The sequence below is a fragment of the Nylanderia fulva genome, unplaced genomic scaffold (genome assembly GCF_048542155.1).
Source record: "Nylanderia fulva isolate GAGA-0341 unplaced genomic scaffold, ASM4854215v1 Scaffold53, whole genome shotgun sequence".
Taxonomy (NCBI): Eukaryota; Metazoa; Arthropoda; class Insecta; order Hymenoptera; family Formicidae; genus Nylanderia; species Nylanderia fulva.
This window is the reverse complement of record NW_028190621.1, coordinates 107,570-130,566: the sequence shown is the minus strand read 5'-3', so window position 1 is coordinate 130,566 and position 22,997 is coordinate 107,570. Positions and strand designations below refer to the sequence as shown.

At 33.0% G+C, this 22,997-nt stretch overlaps 1 protein-coding gene across 1 annotated transcript in view; it reads left to right on the top strand.

Moving 5' to 3' along the window:
• The window catches only part of Rim (Rab3 interacting molecule), a 108,920-nt gene that overhangs the window by 30,332 nt on the left and 55,591 nt on the right, over window positions 1-22,997 (top strand). Inside the window, 3 exon segments of the mRNA XM_085487306.1 lie at window positions 8,729-9,007; window positions 9,647-9,865; window positions 11,713-11,944. Coding sequence (XP_085343432.1) covers window positions 8,729-9,007; window positions 9,647-9,865; window positions 11,713-11,944 — 730 coding nt within the window.

The window sequence follows — 22,997 nt, the reverse complement described above, 5'->3', positions numbered from 1 at the left end:
AAAGGGGATGTTTTTTCTCGGTTTTTGATAGATTTAATTGATATTAAGAAATTTAATAATATAATTAGAAGGGATATAATAATAAATATAAAAAAAATAAAAAAAAAAGTTCAGATTATTTATATTAATTTTAAATGTTGCTATAAATGTTGCTCTTCACGTTAGAATTACGTAAACCTTTGAGAGAGATAGATTTGAATTTCGGTAAATTCCGCTACGTCACTTCCTCGTTCCTCCTCATCTAACAAAGATATCGGCGTTTTAAAAGTACATTCGTATTACGTCATTCCGCAATTTTGCTGTGACGTCGGTCGCGATTCTCGCCCGCTTTCCTTCGCTCGAAAGGATTGGGGCTGTAATATATCTAAATATACATATATATTGCAATAATCAATAAATACTTCCTGTTCTTCGTTTACTTTCACAGTCTCTCGATGTAACTAGGACCTTTTTTCTAAATCCCGTATATCGATGAAATATTTCTCAAAGTATAAATTTAAAACCAAACAAATATAAAATTGATATACCAACAAATTATTTTGTAAAAAATTTACGCTTTTTTATTCGAATAGCTTTCTCTGTTTTAACCATTTCTCTCGTTTTGCACGTCGACTTGCACAAACGAATGTATATTATATTAAATATATATATATATATATATACATATATATATATATATATTTATTTTAATACAAAATAATTATAAAATAAAATTATAATAAAATTAATATGATATAAAATAAATTACTAATTAGTGTAAAAAAAAATTAATTGGTGTAAAAAGAAATATGTGCGACTCCCTCGAAACACATATTTTGTTTCATTCGATAAGGTATTAACGAAAGTTCCCTAAGAACTCTGGTACTTTGACTTACGGGGGTGGTTGAGAAAAGGGAAGGAGAGAGGTTAGCATCTGTCGTTTCTCAACTGACGTCCTCCGGATGCTGAAGCAGCACCCGAAGAGAATGCGACTCCGCTTGCGTTCTATATGTAGGAACCTCCTGAAAAGTTCCGTGGACAAAGTGTAAGCCCTTGACGCTAATATAGATCTATGCTTCCTATCGGAGGGATGCAAAAGTGCAGAGGTCAAAGTTATTAAAGGGAGTGTAAGTAGGGAGATAAAATTGCGTTCGTAAAAAACTTTTGGAATCTGCAGTTTTTTTTGCCAAAACGGTCCTCGGAACTCTTTAAATGCTCCTCGCGTGTCTAAATTTCGCCGATCTAATGATGTAAACTTGCTCTTAATATTTGTCTTATTATATCAATACAATTAGTATACATATACAAGGTGGATTATTTTATTATCCCACTTTGAATATTTTTTCTTACGTTTTTTACAAAAAAGGATTTATATAAAAGTTGTTTTATTTTAAGAAAAATACAAAATAGCGAAATCACATTAGTCACAGATTTATTAACTATCACTCTTTTTAAAAATTAAAACCGATTTTTTAAATTAAAAATTGTAGGTTTTGTTGAGATAAATTCAACCGTATCTATTAATTTTTTGGATTTTTCTATACACATTTTTTTTAATTTAGGAAGTTGTGTTTTGCAAACATGTCCGAGAACTACTGAAACAGATATGAGATCTTCCTAGAGACACGAGTACACATATTCCCTTTCAGCAACTCTGAAATTATTCCAACACAACCCCCACTTTGGTCATATCTTCTATCTCTCGCAGTGAATAATCTATTTTAATCTCATTAAAATTATTTAACACTATTATGTAATAACCATTGAATATTACTACCAAGAAAGCATAAAATAAAATTTAATTTCAGCAGAAGATATTTTTTTACATGTTGGAAAACTAATATTTCAAAATTAAAAAATTAAGAAAAAATCTTGAATTAATACATACAGCAATTATAACTTTTATTTTTAAAAAATAAAACCTAACCTATAATTTTTATTTTTAAAAAAATTGCTTTCTATTTAAAAAAAATGAGGACTAGTGAATTTCTCGAAAATGATCTTATTGATTTCTTTTTTGAAAAAAATTTAGGGTGGGACATTAAAACGACCCACCGTGTATGTTTGCGTATATTCATTAATTTCGCTCTGTCGTTAATTTTCGCGATTACGCCGGGAGATAATCCACAGTGGCAAACAATAATATTCGTAATGTACGGGCCGCTCTAATAATAGCAATACCATTTGAAATTCTACCAATTTCGGATTGTATATGCAAACCGATTTCTAAAACGAGAGGCACCGCGTAATTGCGTCAGCTTGTTTCAAAGGCCCAGGCCGTCATCATTTACCGAGAGCCGGAGCTTGTGCACGTTCTTGGTCCGGTATTATGCTCGGTCATGATTCCCCAGGGCTGGTCCTCCCGAAGTGGCTTTCTCGAAAGCATCTGGGGAAAGCTGCAGCGGATGCTACTTGATTTTGAAGGACGATTCCAAGTCGAGTGAAGACATCGCTCTATTCGGAGCTTAAAAATTCAATGCGACACTAGCGGTGGTCGCGTGAACTATCATAAATGGCCGCCGCGAATATACATCTAATATTAGCTCATAATTATTTGAAAAATTAATTAATAATGTTCCAATGATTATATGAGATTCTGATGTCAAGGCACTTATTTGTTGACAAGGAATATAAATCTATTCTTTCTTGACTTTTCATAGTTACACCGCACATAATTGGGCCGGAATTTATAACATTCTGGCCTTCGATCATATTTTTTGATGAAGGCATAGCTTTTGTATAATCACAAAGTGTGTCTAGCCACAATGACATCTTTTTCATTAAAAGAAATTATTTTTACACTTAAAACTGTTGTTGGTGTATATTCGCGGCGGCCATATTTGTTTTGCTTCAGTAGCGCCTCTCTTATCGCGGTGGACGGTTTTTTCACTAATATAGAGAATATTGTTGTTGTTTGTCCGACAAATTCGACGCCGGTGTTTTTTTTTTCGTTATTTTTCTTACGAACGTATTCTCTCTTTCTTTCTCATCCATCAAGTGGTTGCTGGCAATAAAGAAAGGTCGGTTCTTTTGTCCCGCGACAGTCTCGTAAAACTATTTCCTTTGAAGGACGATTATTCAAGAAAGCGGAAACCTCCTCCGGACGCGAGACTCTGGATTCAGTTGATTTAGTTTTAGTTTTATTTTGAGAGCGATATCAAAGGAAAGAGGGTTTGAGAGAGAGAGAGCAACGCAATATACATTGATCCTCTGTGTCTTAGAAATTATAATATAACGATGTAATTTACATAAGAAATCTACATTCCCTTAATCATAAAATCTTTATATTCTTCTGCGAAACGTTTCTACATAAAACAGGTAATTGTCGATATGTATATGTAATGTCGAATCATTATATGGATAATATGAGTGAAAAAGGCTAATAAGAGCTAATCGCGAAATAAAGATGCGACTAAGAAATCCTAGATAATTTTAGATGTTATTTGGGATATTTATTAAATGTATCGCGTAATAAAGACGCGAGTAAAAAAAATTCTAAATAATTTTAGGTATTATTTATTATTAAATTATTAAATATTCTTTTACTCTAATTAGCATTCTTATCAATCACAATGACATTGCCATTATCATTACAATCAATTACATAATTATTTATTTAATAAATTAATGAAAAACATAACTCTGCGAATGTCAATATATAATTACCTATTATTATAAAATTATTTAAAATTTAAAATATTTATTACAATTAAAGTTATTTAGGATTTTGAAATATTTTATTATGTAATAAGAAATAAATAATATATATTCTAAACATAAAAATTCTTCAGGATTTCTTTTACTCGCTCCTTTATTGGCTCTAATTAGCCTTCTTATCAATCACATTGACATTGTCCTCTGACAAGAGTCTCTACTCTTCGTTTTTTTCTCATTGATTAGCTAGACAACTCAACGAATATATTGATAAATGAGATTTTCCATCAATCAATATTAATCTCATTAAAAGGTGATTTGGCGTACGCGATGAAAAATTTCGCATATTTTCTGCGAAGAGACATCATAGAATCACGCGAATCGTTACGCGAACATTACGTGTCGTACATCAGAGTCTGTGACGTCGTCGGTGACTTATCAGATTGACTTGTACGAGCTTGATATCGATCTTTCTCTTTCCAAGTATCGTCAACGGCTGATGATGACGATGTCAGTGTGTGTCATCGGCACATTGTCGTCGTATCGCGGCACCTACTCGTCGTCGTGATAAAGTAATCTGAATTAATTGGCCCCTAATTAATTAATGCAAATCACCGACGCGGGCGGATTCGCCAAATTAATGGTCGTTTACGTCCGACCGAGTCCGAGGTTCCCTTCTCTTTTTTCAAAGGTTTTCGTAACGAAAAGTTCGGGGTAGAAGACGGAAAGAGGTTGAGCTCTTGACATATTGCTACCTAGGAAACTCAACGAAGTGCTCTTCAAATTCTTCTTGTCTGCATCTATCCTCGCTTCTTCGGTTCTCTTCTTTTTTGTTCTTCTCTCCCGGCGGACGAGAGATAGTCCACTAAAATTAGACTTTGACTTCATAAAAATTAGGATGAAACTGAATTTTTGTGGAGACCTTTATTTCGATGTTCTAATAAAATCCTGAAATGTACCCTTAATTTTATCTAGGACGTTTTTTATGGGTAAATTTTAGTTTTTTGCCATTATCTCGAAAACTATCATATGTGCAAGAAAAATAGCTATTATCAAAATTGTAGCTCATACAATTCTCTATAAAAAAGGTCATTATACTTTTTTTTCGTACAACTAATCGTTTTTGAGTAAAACGTGCGGTAAAGTTGCAATGTTTATAGTTCGTAAAAAACACGTATTTCTTTCCACACCACGCATTTCTTTCAGACTTACTTCGCTCTATATCTTCGAAATAGTTAATTCTACGAAAAAAGTACATAAATCTTTTTTGTAGGGAATTTTATGAGCTACAATTTTGATAATAACTATTTTTCGCGAAAAATTGATAGTTTTCGAAATAATGGCAAAAAACTAAAATTTATTTTTACTGGACTAAGAGTCAGTTTGCGTCGCGAGATTCTTGATGCTGCAAGCTTCCTCGGCAGATTTTCTCCTCGAGTAGCTAATCGTCTTCGCACGTGCGATTGTATTCAACGTTTCCCCGGAAAATTCGTCCCCCGCGACACAACGAGTATCGAAGTAATAATCTCGCGCGCACGTACGCGACTTTTATTCGACCATTTTCATCGCACTTGCGCTCATCCTTGTTTCCGGTTCTCGAAATTCAACTCTTTGAGTCTGGAACGTTAAATTTGCCGTCCCGAAACGACATTGAAAGCTTTCCGATAATTCTTAAAGAAACATTCAACGAAACGTGCGAATCGGGCTCAGAAAACGTGTCCCGACGTTCTCGATTTATTTTGGAGGAATGTAAGTCTCTGTAATAAATTTATAATCGCTGTAATAAATTTATGATCATCTGTACGTGTGTCAATAATATAATTTTTATTCGACAGAGACAGTTTTATTTACAAACCACATTTTTTATTTAATAATTATTATATTTTTATTCTAATATAATAATACAAATATTTCTTTATATATTATGTAAATATTTTTTATTTTTTTATATATTATATATAAAATTATATACATATAATACAAAAATTAAAGCTATAGCTAATTTTATATACATATTTTATTTAATAATTTTATTACATTATATATAAATAGTCAATTTTGTATTCGACGGGCCGCTGAAAATATTGATGATTATTGATGATATTATTACACTTAAAATTAAATAAATGATTTATAAAATTATTTTTAATAACATTTCCACGATAAATAAAATTATTTATATTTATTAAGTTTCTCATTACGATAATCTCCAAAAAACTCATGTAAGGGGATGCATATATTTATTATTAATTGCGAAAATAAGACTATAAAATATTTTGCGAGAATATTTTTTTCACGTAACTATCAGGTATGTAAAAAGAATAATTAGAGGCTCTTAATTACGCGAGGGTCGAAATTATACATGTCGCACGCGTGTTACAAAGAAAGTCACATGTTCTTTCACTGCAGAGATTTGATTCACACGAGTGTGATTTAAAATGGAAAAAGTGGGGTTCACGATACCAAATCACATGCCAGCACGCAGCTTCAGACGAACACAAGTAGGTTGACAAGCACTTAGGTAGATTACTTTTTCTTTGCTCTCAAAAAGAGGGTTTTTATCGTCAAACTATGATAAAGTTTCTTGACGTTGCTTTGCGTTCGAAATCCGAATTCTTATAACGATAATTAAAGTTTTCCGCCTTTATGTGTACGTACGTGTACGACACCCTCTTTTCGGAGCAACTTCCGATTTTGCTTGTTATTTGGAAATGTTACCGATCCTATCGTCGTGATTTTCTCAATGCAACTTAGGAGTGGGCAGTAAAGTGTTATCGATGAGAGTTTGCATAGGCATTGTTTTGTAGTTTGCTGCTAAACGCTCCATCCATCACCCTCTATCTTGATGAAATATATTCTACTAGTTCCTATTCACTCTCTGTATAAACTGCCTGATTCGAGCGGTAGTTTGCTAATTGTGAACCTTTATTATATCCGATACACAATACTTGTGAATAAGAATATATGTACTTTCTATATGTAATTTATTGAAATGTGATAAATCTCTTCTGTCGAGGGTCTCATACAAGCTTATATTAATTTATCATTCCTTTTTTGTGTATCTATATAATTATATTAGAATTGATTATGGGGAATCTTTTTAATTTTCCAGATTTATTTTATTACTAATAATGGAAGAAATTAAATATAATTGAATATAATTTTTTCAGAAAAAGATTATTAAAATTCACAAGTCGCGAAATTTTATAAATATATTTTATAAATTATATACAAACGAATGTAATATTCTGTATGAACAAATTTGTAAATCTAAAAGTGAGGTATAATTTTAAGATTATTTTATTCGACTTTATTCGATGGAGTGCAAATTTTGGATATTGAAATATTGAAATGTGATAAATCTTATGTCAAGGGTCTCATACAAACTTATATTAATTTATCATTTCTTTTTTTGTGTATCTATATAATTATATTAGAATTGATTATGAGGAATCTTTTTCATTTTCAAGATTTATTTCATTACTAATAATAAAATTAAATATAATTGAATATAATTTTTTAAGAAAAAAAGTTATTAATATTTAATGAATTTTAATTCACAAGTCGGGAAATTTTATAAATATTATAAATTATTATATATACAAACGAATGTAATATTCTGTAAAGCCTGGAAGTGATTAAGATTATTTTATTGGATGGAGTGCAAATTTTGATGTTTGAGAAAAATAAGTAAACAGTGTTAAAGCGTTATTAATAATAATAATAATAATAATAATAATAATAATAATAATAATGATAAGGGAAGATTATAGAAGAGTGCGACTCACCCTGTAATAGTGTATATACATATTCCAGGAATATATTTCTTTCTGTTACGCTTCTGCTTGGGATTTGCTCAATTTAATTTAACGTTACTCAGATCCGCGTGGATTTGCATAAGAATATAGCCCGAGGCAATGGCCCGGTCCGAAGACTTCGTTAAAGAGGAATTTACAATTTCTCTCCGCCTCTGTAAAGCCGGCGAGATATCAGGATTCTCCGTAGCGGAGACTTGCGAATATACGATTGTTCTAAATACTCGTACTTGCCCGGTCTAGAGAGAACGTCGTATATTTTCAACTACGTTTATACACGGATTGTCTTCGTCGTGCAAAAACAACGCGCTCGAATCCAACAGAGGAGAGAGAGAGAGAGAGAGAGAGAGAGAGAGAGAGAGAGAGAGAGAGAGATAGATTAATGCTGGAAGGATCTAGATTTTATGTGTGTCTTTCGCTTCTATAATCAATCTCACGCCGCTTTATACATTCCAATTAACTTGGACTAACCGGCCGACTTCCTATAGGTAATTTCCTATTAATATCCTCGTAGCGCACGCGGTGACCTGGATCGATAAAGTTTCAAGATACTTTCGCTTCGTGAATATATAAAATTTCGCGCATTTGTTAATCGACGACATGTAAAGTAGCTTCCCTTTTGGACGCACTTCGTCCAGAAACGCGCGTTTTCGCACAAACAGGACGTAAAAAAAAATTGTATATACTTATACTATATTTTTTTCAAAAAATTAAACATGAAAAGAGCTAATGAGAGCCAGATGTAGATATTAAGTGCAAAAAAATTATTTTTAAACTTCTCTTTAATTACTTTGAATTTTAAAATAATTATTAAAATTATTATTTTAAAATAATTAAAGAGGAATTTATTTTTGTTAAGCCTAATATCTGTATCTGCATCTCCTATTAGTATTTTTTATATCTAATTTCGGTATTTATATATAATTTAATTATTTCGAGTTTAAAAATAATTATTTTAAAATCCAAAATAATTATTACAATCAAAATGATTAAAATAATTATTCTGAATTCCAGAATAATTAAAGAAAAAGTTAAAAATAATTTTGTTGAGCCTAAAATCTATTCTTTTACGTTTTAGGTTCAAAATAAAATTGATTTTAAATCTCACAATAATTAAAAAGAAATTGACAAATTCAATTATTTTGAAATTCAAAATAATTAAAAGAAAATTAAAAACAATTTTGTTGCGTCTAATATTAGTATGATAGTATTTATACAATACGTCAGGGACTTTTTAATTTACTATTTCACATTTTTTTCACACTTTTTTTCGATTGCAGGTGATATGGGTGTGCATACTTTGCCGGAAGAAGCAGGAACTTCTTTCGAAGACCGGACAATGGATGTCGAAGACGAGCCTCGGAGCCGTGGACAGCGCGCTGCTGCGACAAATGCAGGAGGACTTGCAGGTGGGTGGTCATCAGGGACTCGCGGACCAAACTCGGGATAAAAGACCGAAACTCGAGAGGGCGCACAGCGCGGCTGAGAAAGAGAATTTGCCGTTATTACAGAGAAGCGGAAACTGTCCTCTCAGGAGACAGTACTCCCAGCAAGAGCAGGTAACGTTTCTCTCTCGCCACTCACCCCGATATTCTTCTCCGAAGCGCACTCTCTTATTCACGAAGTCAGCATACTTTTGCGCGCACGCGAATATATATTTCATAAATGTATAGAGTCATATCGGGTGCGATAAATTCGCAACGTATATAGTATATATACAGAGTGTAACTAAAAAAAGTACACGAAGCACACCATCAGGTGCAGGACAACAAACTAAATCGAAAAGTCCTGAGCCATTTTTCAATCCGAACTTTATTTTTGACGCTACAAATTGTTAAACTTGACCAATTAGCGCGTGGCTACGCCTACTAAGGCGGAGCCTACGCTGTTTTCCGTTGTAGCGACGCGCTAATTGGCAAACTTTAACCCTTTATAGCGTCAAAAATAAAGCTCAGATTAAGAAATGGCTCAGGACTTTTCGATTTAGTTTATTGTCCTGCACCTGATGGTGTGCTTCGTGTACCTGATTTTAGTTACATCCTGTATATATATTTTTTGCATCTGTGTGGCGTTTTTATTTATTCAGATACTTATGAATGGAAAGAAAGAAAAAAGAGAGAGATCAGCCCGCGCCCCCTCGTCAATTGTGTTATATATATCGACGGATTTCGGTGCGAATTTCGGTTTTGCGGTTCCAGATCTCGGGTCGCCGTATGTCCACGAGCGACAGCGGGGTGGAAATGTCCGTTTCGCCCCACGCGAGAACTTTGCCGACGCCCCACATGGTGGTCGGCGCTTACCCGATACAACAAACTCCGAGACATCCTGCAGTCTATCCCGACGACGATCCCAACTTGTACCGAGGCGAACTCGACGGTCTGATGAGGCAGAACTTTCAGAGGCAACGATCCTATCAAGTAAGAAAAACCAATCGTTTTCGGAAGATTCTTGCCGAGAAAATTATCGAAGTTTAAAGCCATATTTATTAAGAATTTAATAATAACAGGGTATCTACTTTCTGATAAAATTAGGAATTGTCAGGAATTTTTTTTACTTTGCAAAATTTGGAAATTCTCGTGGATATTTATTGACATCTTTTTTAAATTGATTCAGTCAAATTAGCAATCGTATATATGTATGTACATTGTGAGCGTTAAAAATATATATTAAGTATACAATATAAATTGGTTTTTTTAATTTGATAAATGTTATTTAGCTATTATTTTTTAAAATAGTAAAAAAATAAATATTAAGTGTAAATATTTTGTGTTTTTTAAAATATTTGATAAATGTCATTTAACTATTATTTTTTGGAATAGAAAAAATGCATTTATTATTAATCTAGTCAATTGGTGAAGTCACATTATTTTATCAACAATTGTAATTAGTAAGGTATCAAGACAATCTCTTAAACAGCTACATAGACTAAAAAAATCTTCAAAAAGTTAGAGAAAGGAAAAGAGAAGTTTAGCAAAAAAAAAAAAAAATTATTTTTGATCAAAAGTGTCTATACGAGTGTCATTTTATGGAAAAAATCGTCCAATTAAAATACGATTTGCTGCCTCATCCGTCTTACTTGTCTGATTTAGCTTCTTCTGACATCCATCTATTTCCAAAGCTGAAAAAATTTCTTTGTGACAAACGATTTTCCATAAATGATGAGCTAAAAATAGTAGTAAATAAATATTTTGAGAAACTGGAAGAATCGGATTTCCGAGATAGAATAAAAGCACTAGAGCATCGCTGAACAAAGTACATTGAAGTGCAGGGATATTATATTAAAATATGAAAAATTTGTAAAAAGAAAAAATATACATTCCTATATTTAGCCTCTTTTATTATTAGGCCGCGTGCTTTTTATTTTATTTTAACTTGTCCTCGTTAAACACTCTTTAGTTTTTAAAAGACTTAAAATTAGTTTTTTTTTAAGATCTTACATTAAATATTTTTAGCATATTAGAAATACGTCTGATATATTTTTACAATATTTAAGTTTTTATTAAAATCTCATGATGTTATCGATGATCTCTTTTTAATATCAAGATTTTATGTAAGTGTCATAGAAAATTATTCATTTTTTAAATAATATTTAAATAAATTAGTCTTTTCCTGAAGACGCTTATATAATAAATTATTTTTTATATTTATATTTTCATTTTTCATATATCTTTAGCGCGTTCAGATAAAGATATATTACACTGTATATATGTCAAATTTAATTTTATGATTAATCTGGCATTTTTTGAATCAAGAAATTCTCAGGGATTTTTTATACAAAGTTTGAGTAGACATCCTGGATAAAAAAAAAAATACAAATCAACAAAATAAAAAAATAGTGTACCATTTTATATTAAAAGTAATTAATTCTCTTACTCTTGGATCAATTGTAACAAGGATCGCACTGTAAAAAAATATGTAATATATTACACAAAAATATGTAAAATTACATAAATAATAAGGGTAAAAATACACGATAAATAATAGAAATGTTTACCTTTTCATTATTTATCATGCAATTTTACATTTATTATTCATGTAATTTTACAATTTTAATGTAATATATTACATATGTAATATATATTACATATGTAATCTATTATGTAATATATATTACATATGTAATATATCATGTAATATATTATATTACATATGTAATTTTACATATTTTTAATGCAATTTTACATATTTTTTTACAGTGCGTTTACCAAAATCTCTATTTGAAATTAATTTAATTTTGTGACTCATCGATTATATTATTTTACAGGATCAAGGCGCGGATCTCGGGATGAGTTATGGTCAGACGCCGATGGAGACCGGTTCCGTTCGCGGCACGGTACATCCCTCTCAGCAGCTTTCGATGCATCAAACACAGGGCGGACGTTCCGCGCAATCTGCGTCAACGGTGGGCGTCCAGCAACCGGGAAGTTTCAGTAGCAGCGAAGAGGAACGGAGCACACCGGAGTGCGCCAGTGACGAGCCGGACGAGTCGGAGAAAGGTAAGTGAATAATTCTTCCAATTCGATATTTATTTCTAGTCGTACAACTTGTCGTTGGATATCGAGTAAATTTATATTATACGCGAAATAAGGGAAAACAGAATAATATTATTTTTGTGACGCAAACATTTTCTACAGATATTTAAAAAAAATCAAACAATTCTTAAAAACATACTCTTTAATATTCTTAATTTTTATAATTCGATATAAAATTGAAACAGTTTAATTTAAAGACAGTATAATTTTTTAATCGGTCGAGTTTGATTTAATTTTTTCAATTATGCGATGTATAATAATATCACACATTTGTATAAACTACATCTTTTGTCACATCGGATCTTTCTTTTTACCCATTTGCTATATCAACTTTTTGATGTATCGTAATATAATTTCTTACCGCGTGAAGAGGGTTTATGGCAAAATATGCTAATGGTGGAATTTAAAATGGCCTAATCGCCCGTCGAATTTATTCTGCAAATGTGTAATGAAGATATTAGGACGAGCTGATATTTGGTAGGTCGACTCTCTGCCCTTGAAAGCCGATGCATGAGGAAAGTTCAATCTTTCCGTGTCAATGGATATTTGGTTTATGAACACGAGGAGAGAACAAATTCTCCCGTGTCACACTTTGCAAAAGGAAATCGTGTAATCGATCAATCCAATGCTTATTCTGCGATCACAATGTCTATAAAATATCAATAAATCACACATTTAAGTACGATTTGATGCAATTAAATTGATCTAGTACAGGAACAGAAAAGTTAACAAAAATCATGCAATTATTTGTGTTGATCATTTTTATTTCTATATAAATTATATATATAACTTCTATATAAATTTCTATATAAAAAATTGTATTAAAATAAAGAGAGAGAATATACAATATTATATACATATATGGACATGTGATCAAGTTTACGCGCAATATTGATGAAGGAAGAGGGAAATCAGTTCCGTTTTATTTGATTGCCGAAAAAAGCAGTTTGCAAACTTGATGCGTCCTCGATAATATTTTGCCGGCGCGTTTGTTTTTGTGTATCGCCACGTCTGGCTCGAAAAATCGGTCGAAGGTGAGAGAACGGCGTATATGTATGTATGCGGTTCACAGCTGATTAAACGCGGGATCGGCGAACTGTGAACCGACTCATCCAGGTGTCGTGTGTAACTCTCGCAGAGTACAGGAATAACTTATATTCTCTCTCTCTCTCTCTCACTCTCTTTCTTTCTCTCTGCCCGCCTGTTGTGTACCACTTTTTTTCACGACGAAGGTCGACTTTCTGCGTCGATCGCAACATTAGAAGCCTGTGAAATTTCATAAAAGGACCCTGCACCAAATATAAAGGCTGTTTTTTCTTTCATATATTATATCCTGCTGGACAAATTATTGAATAGTTACTGAGCAGTATATATTTGCTGTTGTCTAAATAAAATTATATAGAACATCATCTAGATGGAATTTTCATCTTATCTTTGAATAGATAATACAAATACAATATATGTATTACCTATATCTGTGTCTTATTGTTAGATGAAAAAAGTGTTATTTATATTGAATTATCTAGAATAATGTTCAGATGATTTTTTTAGAGCACATAAAAATATTATTATTAAGTAGCAGAACTTGAACAGTAAGCAATAAAAACTTACAAATAAAAATAAAAATATATTTTTAAATTCCTTTTATAATTTACATTTTTTATCACTGTGTTTACATAAGCGGCTTTAAAAATAATTTTATCTAGAAGTTATCTAGATGAATCGACATATATTTGTCTTTTATCTAGATATATTTAAAATAAAATCGCAGGCCCAAGGTTTTCGTATTTGACTGGCTGTAAATCAGCAACTATTATTTAGCTTTGAGCCCATCACATTTTTTGACCAACAAATACATGAGAAAATCAGCTGGTCTCACCAAGATTCAATTTTATACGACAAGTACAGGATTTTTGAACCTGTATAAAATCTTAGGTGAAATTGAATCAGCTGATTTTCTCACATGTTGTAACTTACTTTACTTGCTGAACAAAAAATGTAATAATCTCAATCAGTTAAATAATAGATGGCCAGTCAAACACGAAAAATTAGAACTTTGTAAGTTGTTAAACTGGCTGTAACTCAGTAACTATCGAATATTTAGTTTCGAAACTATTACATCTTTTATTTAGCAAGTCATAAGCTATAGCATACAAAAAAAAACAGCCAATTCCATCGAAAGCCAAAATCCTATATGTATCTGGTGCGAGATATTGACGCTTCGAAAAATAAAATAATTGCATATTAATAATCGCGATATCGCGAAGGATGGTTTAAATTTTTCATGAAAAAAAAAAAAGAAAACAGTAAATTAAAATTATATTTCTCGCAGGAAGGGTCGATTGTGGTTCAAACAAGTCTTGTGTGGCTCTATTTGTGTTATGGGGTCCTGCGTAAGAGCGGAAGGTGAAGAGACGAGTAACGCGGTTGCGTTAAATAATTTCCACGAGGATGCATTGTAACGCACGTGAAATGCCACGTTATATAACTTGATGCGCACGTATCGATTTTATAATGGCCAGTGGGCTCCTCCGGTTTTCTCTCTAACAATCCTTGCCGCGCCATATATAATAATATCGACTGGACTTGACACGCGTGTGCATCGTCGATCGTGGGAGAAGACGAAGAAGGGAAATAGACTAGGAGGACTACGGGAGGAAAGGGGACGAGGAAAGAAGAGAGGGTGGAGGACGTGTCCGAGGGTTATTTCGCGTCACGTTAAATCTGCGATCGGAACTCCGCGATCGCGTATCCCGCGATATCCTGCGGGAATTCTCAGGTTCTGTCCTCCCGGTCCCGCCGTTGCATTGATCCTTGGCACGTTCCCCTTTCCTCCTTTCCACCCTTTCCGCTCATCCTCCGACCCTCTCTCTCTCTTCCTATATTTCCACCCCATCCTTCTTGCCGCCTCCCGCTCGCGACGCCCACACGCTGGGTGTGACGTCACGCGGCCAACACGTGGGCGAATTCAAACATCTGCCCTCTTCTTCATTTCTGGATAGTCTTCAACCCCTAACCGAGTATGGACTGAAGGGGGTGGGAAAGGAACGTCGCCGGCTCGACGGGGTTCGGAGCTCGTTTTCTCTCCCCGTCTCGAATGATTATACGATTTCTTCCGGAAAAGCAACGTAAAAATTTACAGGGAATAGCACAATTCTCTAATAGCACAATATATCCAAAAGATATTTAGAAAATATTTAGAGGATATCCAGAGGACATTTGAACATCCCCAGGATGTTCTCTGAACATCCTAATAGCATAACATATTCGAAAGATATTCAGAGGATATTCAGAGAATATTTAGAGGACATTCAGAGGATATTGAATGAAAGAACGAGCTGACAACCCTAACAGCACACATATCCCGAAGACATATTCAGAGAACATCCTGAGGATATCCTCTGAATATCCTTTGAATATTCTCTGAATATCCTCTGAATATCTTCTGAATATCCTTTGAATATTCTCTGAATATTCTCTGAATACACACTTACAGCACACATATCCCGAAGACGTTCAGAGAACATCCTTTGAATATCCTCTGAATATTCTCTGAATATCCTCTGAATATTCTCTGAATATCCTCTGAATATTCTCTGAATATCCTCTGAATATTCTCTGAATATCCTTTGAATATTCTTTGAATATCCTCTGAATATTCAGAATATTCAGAGAATATTAAGAGGATATCCTCAGGATGTTCTCTGAATATGTCTTTGGGATATGTGTGCTGTTAGTGTGTATTTAGAGAATATTCAGAGGATATTCAGAGGATATTCAGAAGATATTCAGAGAATTTTCAGAGTATATTCAGAGAACATTCAGAGGATATCCTCAGGATGTTCTCTGAACGTCTTCGGGATATGTGTGCTGTTAAGGTTGTCAGCTCGTTCTTTCATTATAATATCTGTTTTTTAAAATTATCTTTCATTATTTTATTTGCAATACACTCTTGTACAGCTATACATTTTTGCCCTTTATCGATGAATGAAAGGGTTAGTAAATTTTATGTTTCCCTCCGGCGTGTGTCGCTTTTCACGTTAATTCAACTGTAACTCTAAACAAGCGAAACAACGCGAGTTTATTTATTTATTTATTTATTTTATTTTATTTTATTTTATTTTTTTCGAAAAATAAAAAGAGCATCGTCGACGAAACGGGGTTGCAAAATGTCATCGGGAGCACAATGAAGATCACGTGAACCTACACTCCGCCCTTCCATGCGACTCGTTACTTATGAACGGAGGTTGAAAACTTTGACATTTTCCCTCTCCCTTGGGAACGATGAAAGAACTGCGTATCGTATACGCTTTTGCGAGTCTATCGACAGGGGGGCATATATGTATGTTACGTATATACTATATTCTCTCGCGACGCATTTTACTGGGATTCGAGAGTTTCCAGATTAATTCGTCGATTATTTTTATGCTATAATAAACGAGAAATATTTGAGTTGAAAGTTTGCTTTTATTTTTGAATTTCCATTTTTTTCAGATTTATAGGTTCTAGACAATATATTTCGATAAATTTTATTTATTTATCTAAATAAAATTATATTTTTAATAGATGAACCATTTTTCACACTTACAAGATTTTCGACAAAATTATAAGGTAAATAATTTCATGGAAGGGCGACTATTTAATTTTATTTCAAGTGTCAAAAAGCAGAGATGCTAGATTAAAAATTAAGATCGAAAATAGGAGAATAATTTTGACTCGGGTAATTAGTTACATTATATAATATCTGGAATATTTTTTTACCAACATCGGTGACGTTCTTCTTCTTTTTTTTTTTTTGCATATTTACGGCACAATTTGGGTCGAACTTTCTCGAGAAGAGGCGAGTTAGGCAGTCTCATATAAATTTAATCCGAAGACATTGCAATTTGACGGTCGGACGAGCAGGGCTTTCGCGCCGTATTCATTTTTTACCATGGACTTCTTGCTTTCTCCTCATAAATCTGGTGCCACGCGTGCATCGAAATTAGCTCTCGCGTTTTACCAAAAATTAGGAACCGAAGCGGAGAACTAGATGCCGAGAGAGACAATAAGAGAGAAAATTCTTTTAATAATTTTATTATGCTGCGTATATATTTAAAATATATCGAATGCACGTACTTTTTTACCTCACCTAATTTATAGGATAGAGAAACGTTCCTCATTAATTCGTCCAATTTTTAGCGGTCGATACTACCTCAAATTAGGGACACAAATTTTTTCAAAATATTTTGCCGTTTGTTAATAAATAATAAAAATAATTAAATTTTGGCAAACGATTTACGTAGACTTATCTTTATATAGACAATAAAATATGTATTTTCTACACATCTGTACATTAGATGAAAAAAAGTATTATCTTTAATAAATTAATCTAGAATAATTTTCAGATAATTTCGGTTTAGAATCATGGCACATAGAAATACTTAAACAGTAGAAACTTAAGCAGTAAGTGATAAAAATTTATAAATAAAAATATGAATACATATATTTTGATATCCCTTTTATAATTTATATTTAATTTAGAACTGTGTTTACATAAGCAGTCTCCAAAATTATTATCTAGATGAATTGCAATATAATTTTTTATCTTTTATATATATAATGAATTTATTTATCTTATCCAGTGTTTGCTGTTATCTAAATAAAATTATCTAGATAATCATCTAAATGAAACTGGCTCTATCTTATCTTTATATAGATTTTTATAACTGTGTTTACATAAACAGTCTTCAAAATTATTATCTAGATGAATTGCCATATAATTTTACCTTTTATCTAGATATATTTCAAACAAAATTATTTTTATCTTATCCAAGATGAATTTATCTTATCTTTATCTAGCAAATTTTAAAATCATCTAAGCACAACACTGATCTCATCTTTATCTAGCTAATTTTAAAATCATCAACATGGCGATGCAAATAGTTGAACCGAGTCTTGTCAGGTTTTTACAGAGTAGTAACTTTGAGAGAGAGAGAGAGAGAGATCCAACTCGATGTACTCCTCTTCCTCTCTTATATATTTATTCCTCCGCAGTTTTATTCCTGCGTATGTCGGAAGGGTTTTATAACTGTTTACCTACGTCGCGCTATTTCCACTTGATCACTGTATTGGTTGCGCGATATAGCCTGAGATAAACACGGAGGCCCCAGAATCAAGCGTCGCCGCTCTCTCTGTGGAGGACTGCGGTGAAACTACGTTAGGTATACGTATCAAAGACACGCATCCTGTGTGACGCACAACCTCTGCCAGTGCTCTTCAATAAAAATGCTAATAATAGCGATAATGCAGACTCATATATATATAAACGCGACCAGGAGATCTTCATTTGTCCCGTATTTTTTCTTTTCAGTGTTTGCTCTGTTATCTAAATTAAATTATATAGATGAACATCTAGATAAAAGTTTGGCGTCATCTTATCCCGTATTTTTTCTTTTCAGTGTTTGTTCTGTTATCTGAATTAAATTATATGGATGATCATCTAGATAAAAGTTTGTGACGTCATCTTGTCTTTATATAGATAATAAAAATATATATTATCTGTAGCTGTGCATTTATCTTAGATGAAAAAAGCTTCGAAATTATCTAATCTAGAATAATGTTCAGATAATTTGGTTTAGAGTCGTAGGACATAAAAATACTTAATTAATAGAACTTGAGCAGTAAGCGATAAAAATTTATAAATAAAAGTATAAATATACTTTTATATCCCTTTTATAATTTATTTTTTTCCAACTGTGTTTACATTAGCGGTCTTAAAAATAATATTATATGTGGAAGTTATCTAGATGAATCGCCATATATAATTTTATTTTTTATCTAGATATGTTTAAAACAAAATTATCTTCATTTTATCTAAGATGATTTACATATTTTCATCTCATCTATATCTAACTAATTTTAAAAAATCATCTAAACACAACACTGTCTTTTTTCATCAAACTGCAAAAGAAAAAATGTCTAGATACATCCATATTAAATACCTTCATTATGAAGATCGCTATTTTTTACTTGAATGAATCGCGCATAAAAGAGGCGCAAAATATGAATGGGAAAAAAGTGCATTGGATGATCGATCGCACATTTCTTTCGAGCTGCGAGATCGATGGTCGGTGATTTAATGGATCATTTGTCCCTTTTCAGTTTCGATTCTGATAGAATCGGACAATGAGAGTTTAACTAAAAAAAAAAAAAAGAGTCGAAAAAAATAGGAAATATAAGACAGGGTGCAAACACACATATGCATAACCGAACGTGCTCTGTTTAAGAAGTCTGACGAACGAAGACGATTATTGCGGTGAAATCATAAGTTCAGGGTCGAGGTACAATGAATAATCGTGTGTGAGAATCGCTTAAAACGAGGGCGACAGGCTAGCCTGACGATTGTTGTTGCTCCCATTCGTAGATGCACAATGCAATTAGAGAATAGAGATTTAGTGTGTGTGTGAAAGAGTGTTTGTAGCAACTCGAGCGAAAGAGAGAGAGATAGGTAAGTTACGTGTGTGAGTATATGTTATAACTCAGGCAATTGTTTCTTTTTGATATCTGAATGGAAGACCTGAGAGTTGCGAGGAAACGAGACAGGTGTCTCCGGGTTGGACGCAGGAAAAGAAGGGAAAATATTCGCGGGGTTAAATTAATTGTCGGAGAAGAAAGAGGTGGTGTTTGCTGCCGAGATGCAGCATCGGTAATTCACTTTGCTTAGAAATTTTTTCCACCCTTTCTCCTTCCTCTCTCGCCCCATCACGTATACATACGTTATATTTTTTCTTGAGAATTTTTATTCGGAATCAATATTAAGGGGATCCAAAAAGCCGTCCTGTTTTATCGATAAAACATAATTTTTGCGCACTTTTTTTCTTTCATTGAATAGAATAATAAATAATTTTCCACGATTAAAATACGTATAAAAATCAAAAAACATTTATAATTAAAAAATAAAAAAATTTTTTATTAAAAAATAAAAAATTTTTTAAATTTGTAATATAAAATCGGCAGGTCCGCGCTTTGCTTCTATATGTACTTTAATCGTGGAGAAGCATTTATTATTCTATTCGACCGATAAAAAGAAAAGGGTGCGTAAATTAATGATGTTTTATCGATAAAACAGGACGGCGTTTAGGATCCCCTTAAGGGAAGATTTCCCGCTTTTTCGCGCCGTTTATCGGCACGCGAATCCCCGCAGATTAAATAATCTCCTCCCGACATCCGCGGACTAATAGTGTAATTCGACACGACGGATAATACGCTTATAAAACCGCCGTAATATCTGGAAAGAGGGAGAAAAAATCTCGCTTATCGATCACGCTACCTCGCCGACCGAGATAAGCCAGAAGGAGGTTTATCCTCCCGGTATTACTACTTGGAGTTTACCCAATTTTGTTATCGCGGGTTAATGAGAGGGAGTCTTCGTAGGCGCGGTTTTCTCGCGAACTTTCGGCGAGAAAAAAATTTTTTTTCCCCACGAGAAATAAAATCCACGATGACGAAGACTGGGGAACGGTGAAATCTCCGAGTGATTTATTCGACGGTGTCATCTAACTTTTAAATTAAGATTCTTTGCACTTTTCACCTCTTTCCTTCCCCCGGTTTCCGCACCCTGCTGTTGCGCGCATGCGCAACTCTCTGTTAACAGCTGTTCGCTCTTCTCTATTTATTATCCCGCGTGAGCGTCTCTCTTCGTGTAACGCAAGAGAATGCCACGTTCGCGTCGCCAGGTACCTGAGGATGCATGATTCTCTCTCTCTCTCTCTCTGTCTCTTTATCTCCATCTATCTATTCCACCTACTTGAAACACGCGACTTAAACGCCCAAGCTCCTCGTTTTACTCGTTACATATACAAGAATGGACGTCGTTACAGCTTGTTGACAAGACGTAAAGAATGCGACGTAAAGGGAAGAGAATTTCCTCCTTTATACTTTGTCTTTCAGATTTTTTCGCGGGTACATCCACGGAAAAAAATATTAGCCATTATAGGTAAAATTAGGCCTGAAATTTAATTATGATGTCTAAATTTGAGCTATGATAAGGAGCCATCTCTAAAAATTATGTAAGACCTTTTTTCATGTAATGGACTGTAAGATTTTTTGTGACCCTTTTTTCTTTCTGTATCTTACGTAATATTTTATAATTTTACTGATAAGATTTTTTAAATATTTTAATCCCGTTTTAGAGATAAAGAATTGGTTAAAGTGAGTAAATCTTTTTCCAAAATATCAAGGTACATTTTTATTATTTTTGTAAAATAGTTGAGAATTAGTCGATAAAGATAACTAATTAATAAATGAAAATGAAAACTTTCATGATTTTTTTGACGAAAAAAATTTATTTGATTTTATCATAGGAATATTTTCAAACATCTTACATAAAAGCTATTTCAACCCTTCTTTCCTCCACGTAATAAAGTGTAAAAAAATGTTGACCCTTTCTTCTCCTAAAAATCTTACCTAATTTAGAGATGGCCCCTAAATTAATATTTAAAAAATTTAGGCATGGTGACTAAATTTCAGATATAAAATAAGGATACCTAAAATTTAACTAACAATAAGGCAACTAATATTTTTTCCATGAATTTTTTTCCAAAATTGGTCTACTTTTTTATAATCTATATCTCAGTTTTCCAATTCCCAGCATCCGCCTCAATACTTTATAAGCGCAGTTAGATCGCCCTCTTTTCGAAACTATTTAACTTGTGTAGAGAGAAAGAGAGAGAGAGAGCTCCTCTTTTAAATCTCCAAGCGGAAAACCCGTTCGTTTACAGTTTATTTGAGGTTTACTGTTTACAAAGCGGAGGAGCTCGATTTCTATACAAATTAAACTACCCTCTATCGAAATCCTCTAGAATCTCTTTATAAACGTGAGAAAATTGAGATTCAAAATAGGAGCAAAATTTCGACTCGAATTTCGTACGCAATAAGGGAAATCTAGTCTCTCTCTCTCTCTCTCTCTCTGTTGGACAATAGACGTAATGCTATTCGCCGATTAAATCGACTACATTGTTAAATCGCGCCTTCGATCGTCAATGGAGTTGCTCTCTCGAATAACGTGGCTTTTATTGTCTCTCGTTATGCCGTAATATCGAGATATCGCGCGTTTTGACTTACGGATATCGAATGATGCACAGAATATGGCTGTATAGGGTAGGGTGTCGTTCAATGATATAAAGATGACTCTCTCGTGGCGATCGTATAGCCAATTTGTTAGTTTTACGAGCTCTGCGAATCTTTATCGTGCTGCGTACGTGCTTGTATATTGTACAGGGTGTTCTGAAACTGCTAGATGTTCCTTTAAGGGTGAATTTCCCGGTCGGTCTGCGGGGACGATTTTTCTCGTCAGCGAAAACGCCCCGATAACCTTTCGATTGAAAAAAAGCTTTTAGCAAACTGAACTTTGTAGAATTGAAAGGTTAACAAAGTTGTGTTTTCCGTTTTTAATTTTGAGTGAAATTTATTTCAATAGAATTTTATTTTGAATCTGAATTAATTTTATTTTTTTAATTAATGTAAATTAATTTTATTTGTTTTTTTTTTTGAAACTTACAGGTTACAAAGAAAAGTTAGAAACTTGCAAAAAATTATTTCCTTTGACATTTTGAACAAGAAAAAATTGTCTCTAAATTAGACAGAGAATTTACAATTAAAAGAACATCTGTTTTGTGAAACAGTCTGTATATGACGCATTCGACAAGCACATCTGAGACTTCCTCTTCTTAATACAATCTCTTAATAATCCCTTAATAATTCTGTCTAAAAATATTTCTTCGCATACTTTTCACATTTAATGTACAAGATATTTAATTGTGCATTTCTTTCAGTGAAAGAATTAACGACAAACAACTCTTACGCAACAACATCCCACGTCAAAAGAGTCGCTTGCATATAAAATATATCATTCACTGTTTGAATTCAAAGCCGCTTTGTCACTTAATTTTGCGCGATATTTTCAATTCACAGATGTTCCAACATTTTCCATCTGTTGTGTATCGTTCTTTATCAATTATCCTTTAATTTTTTTACT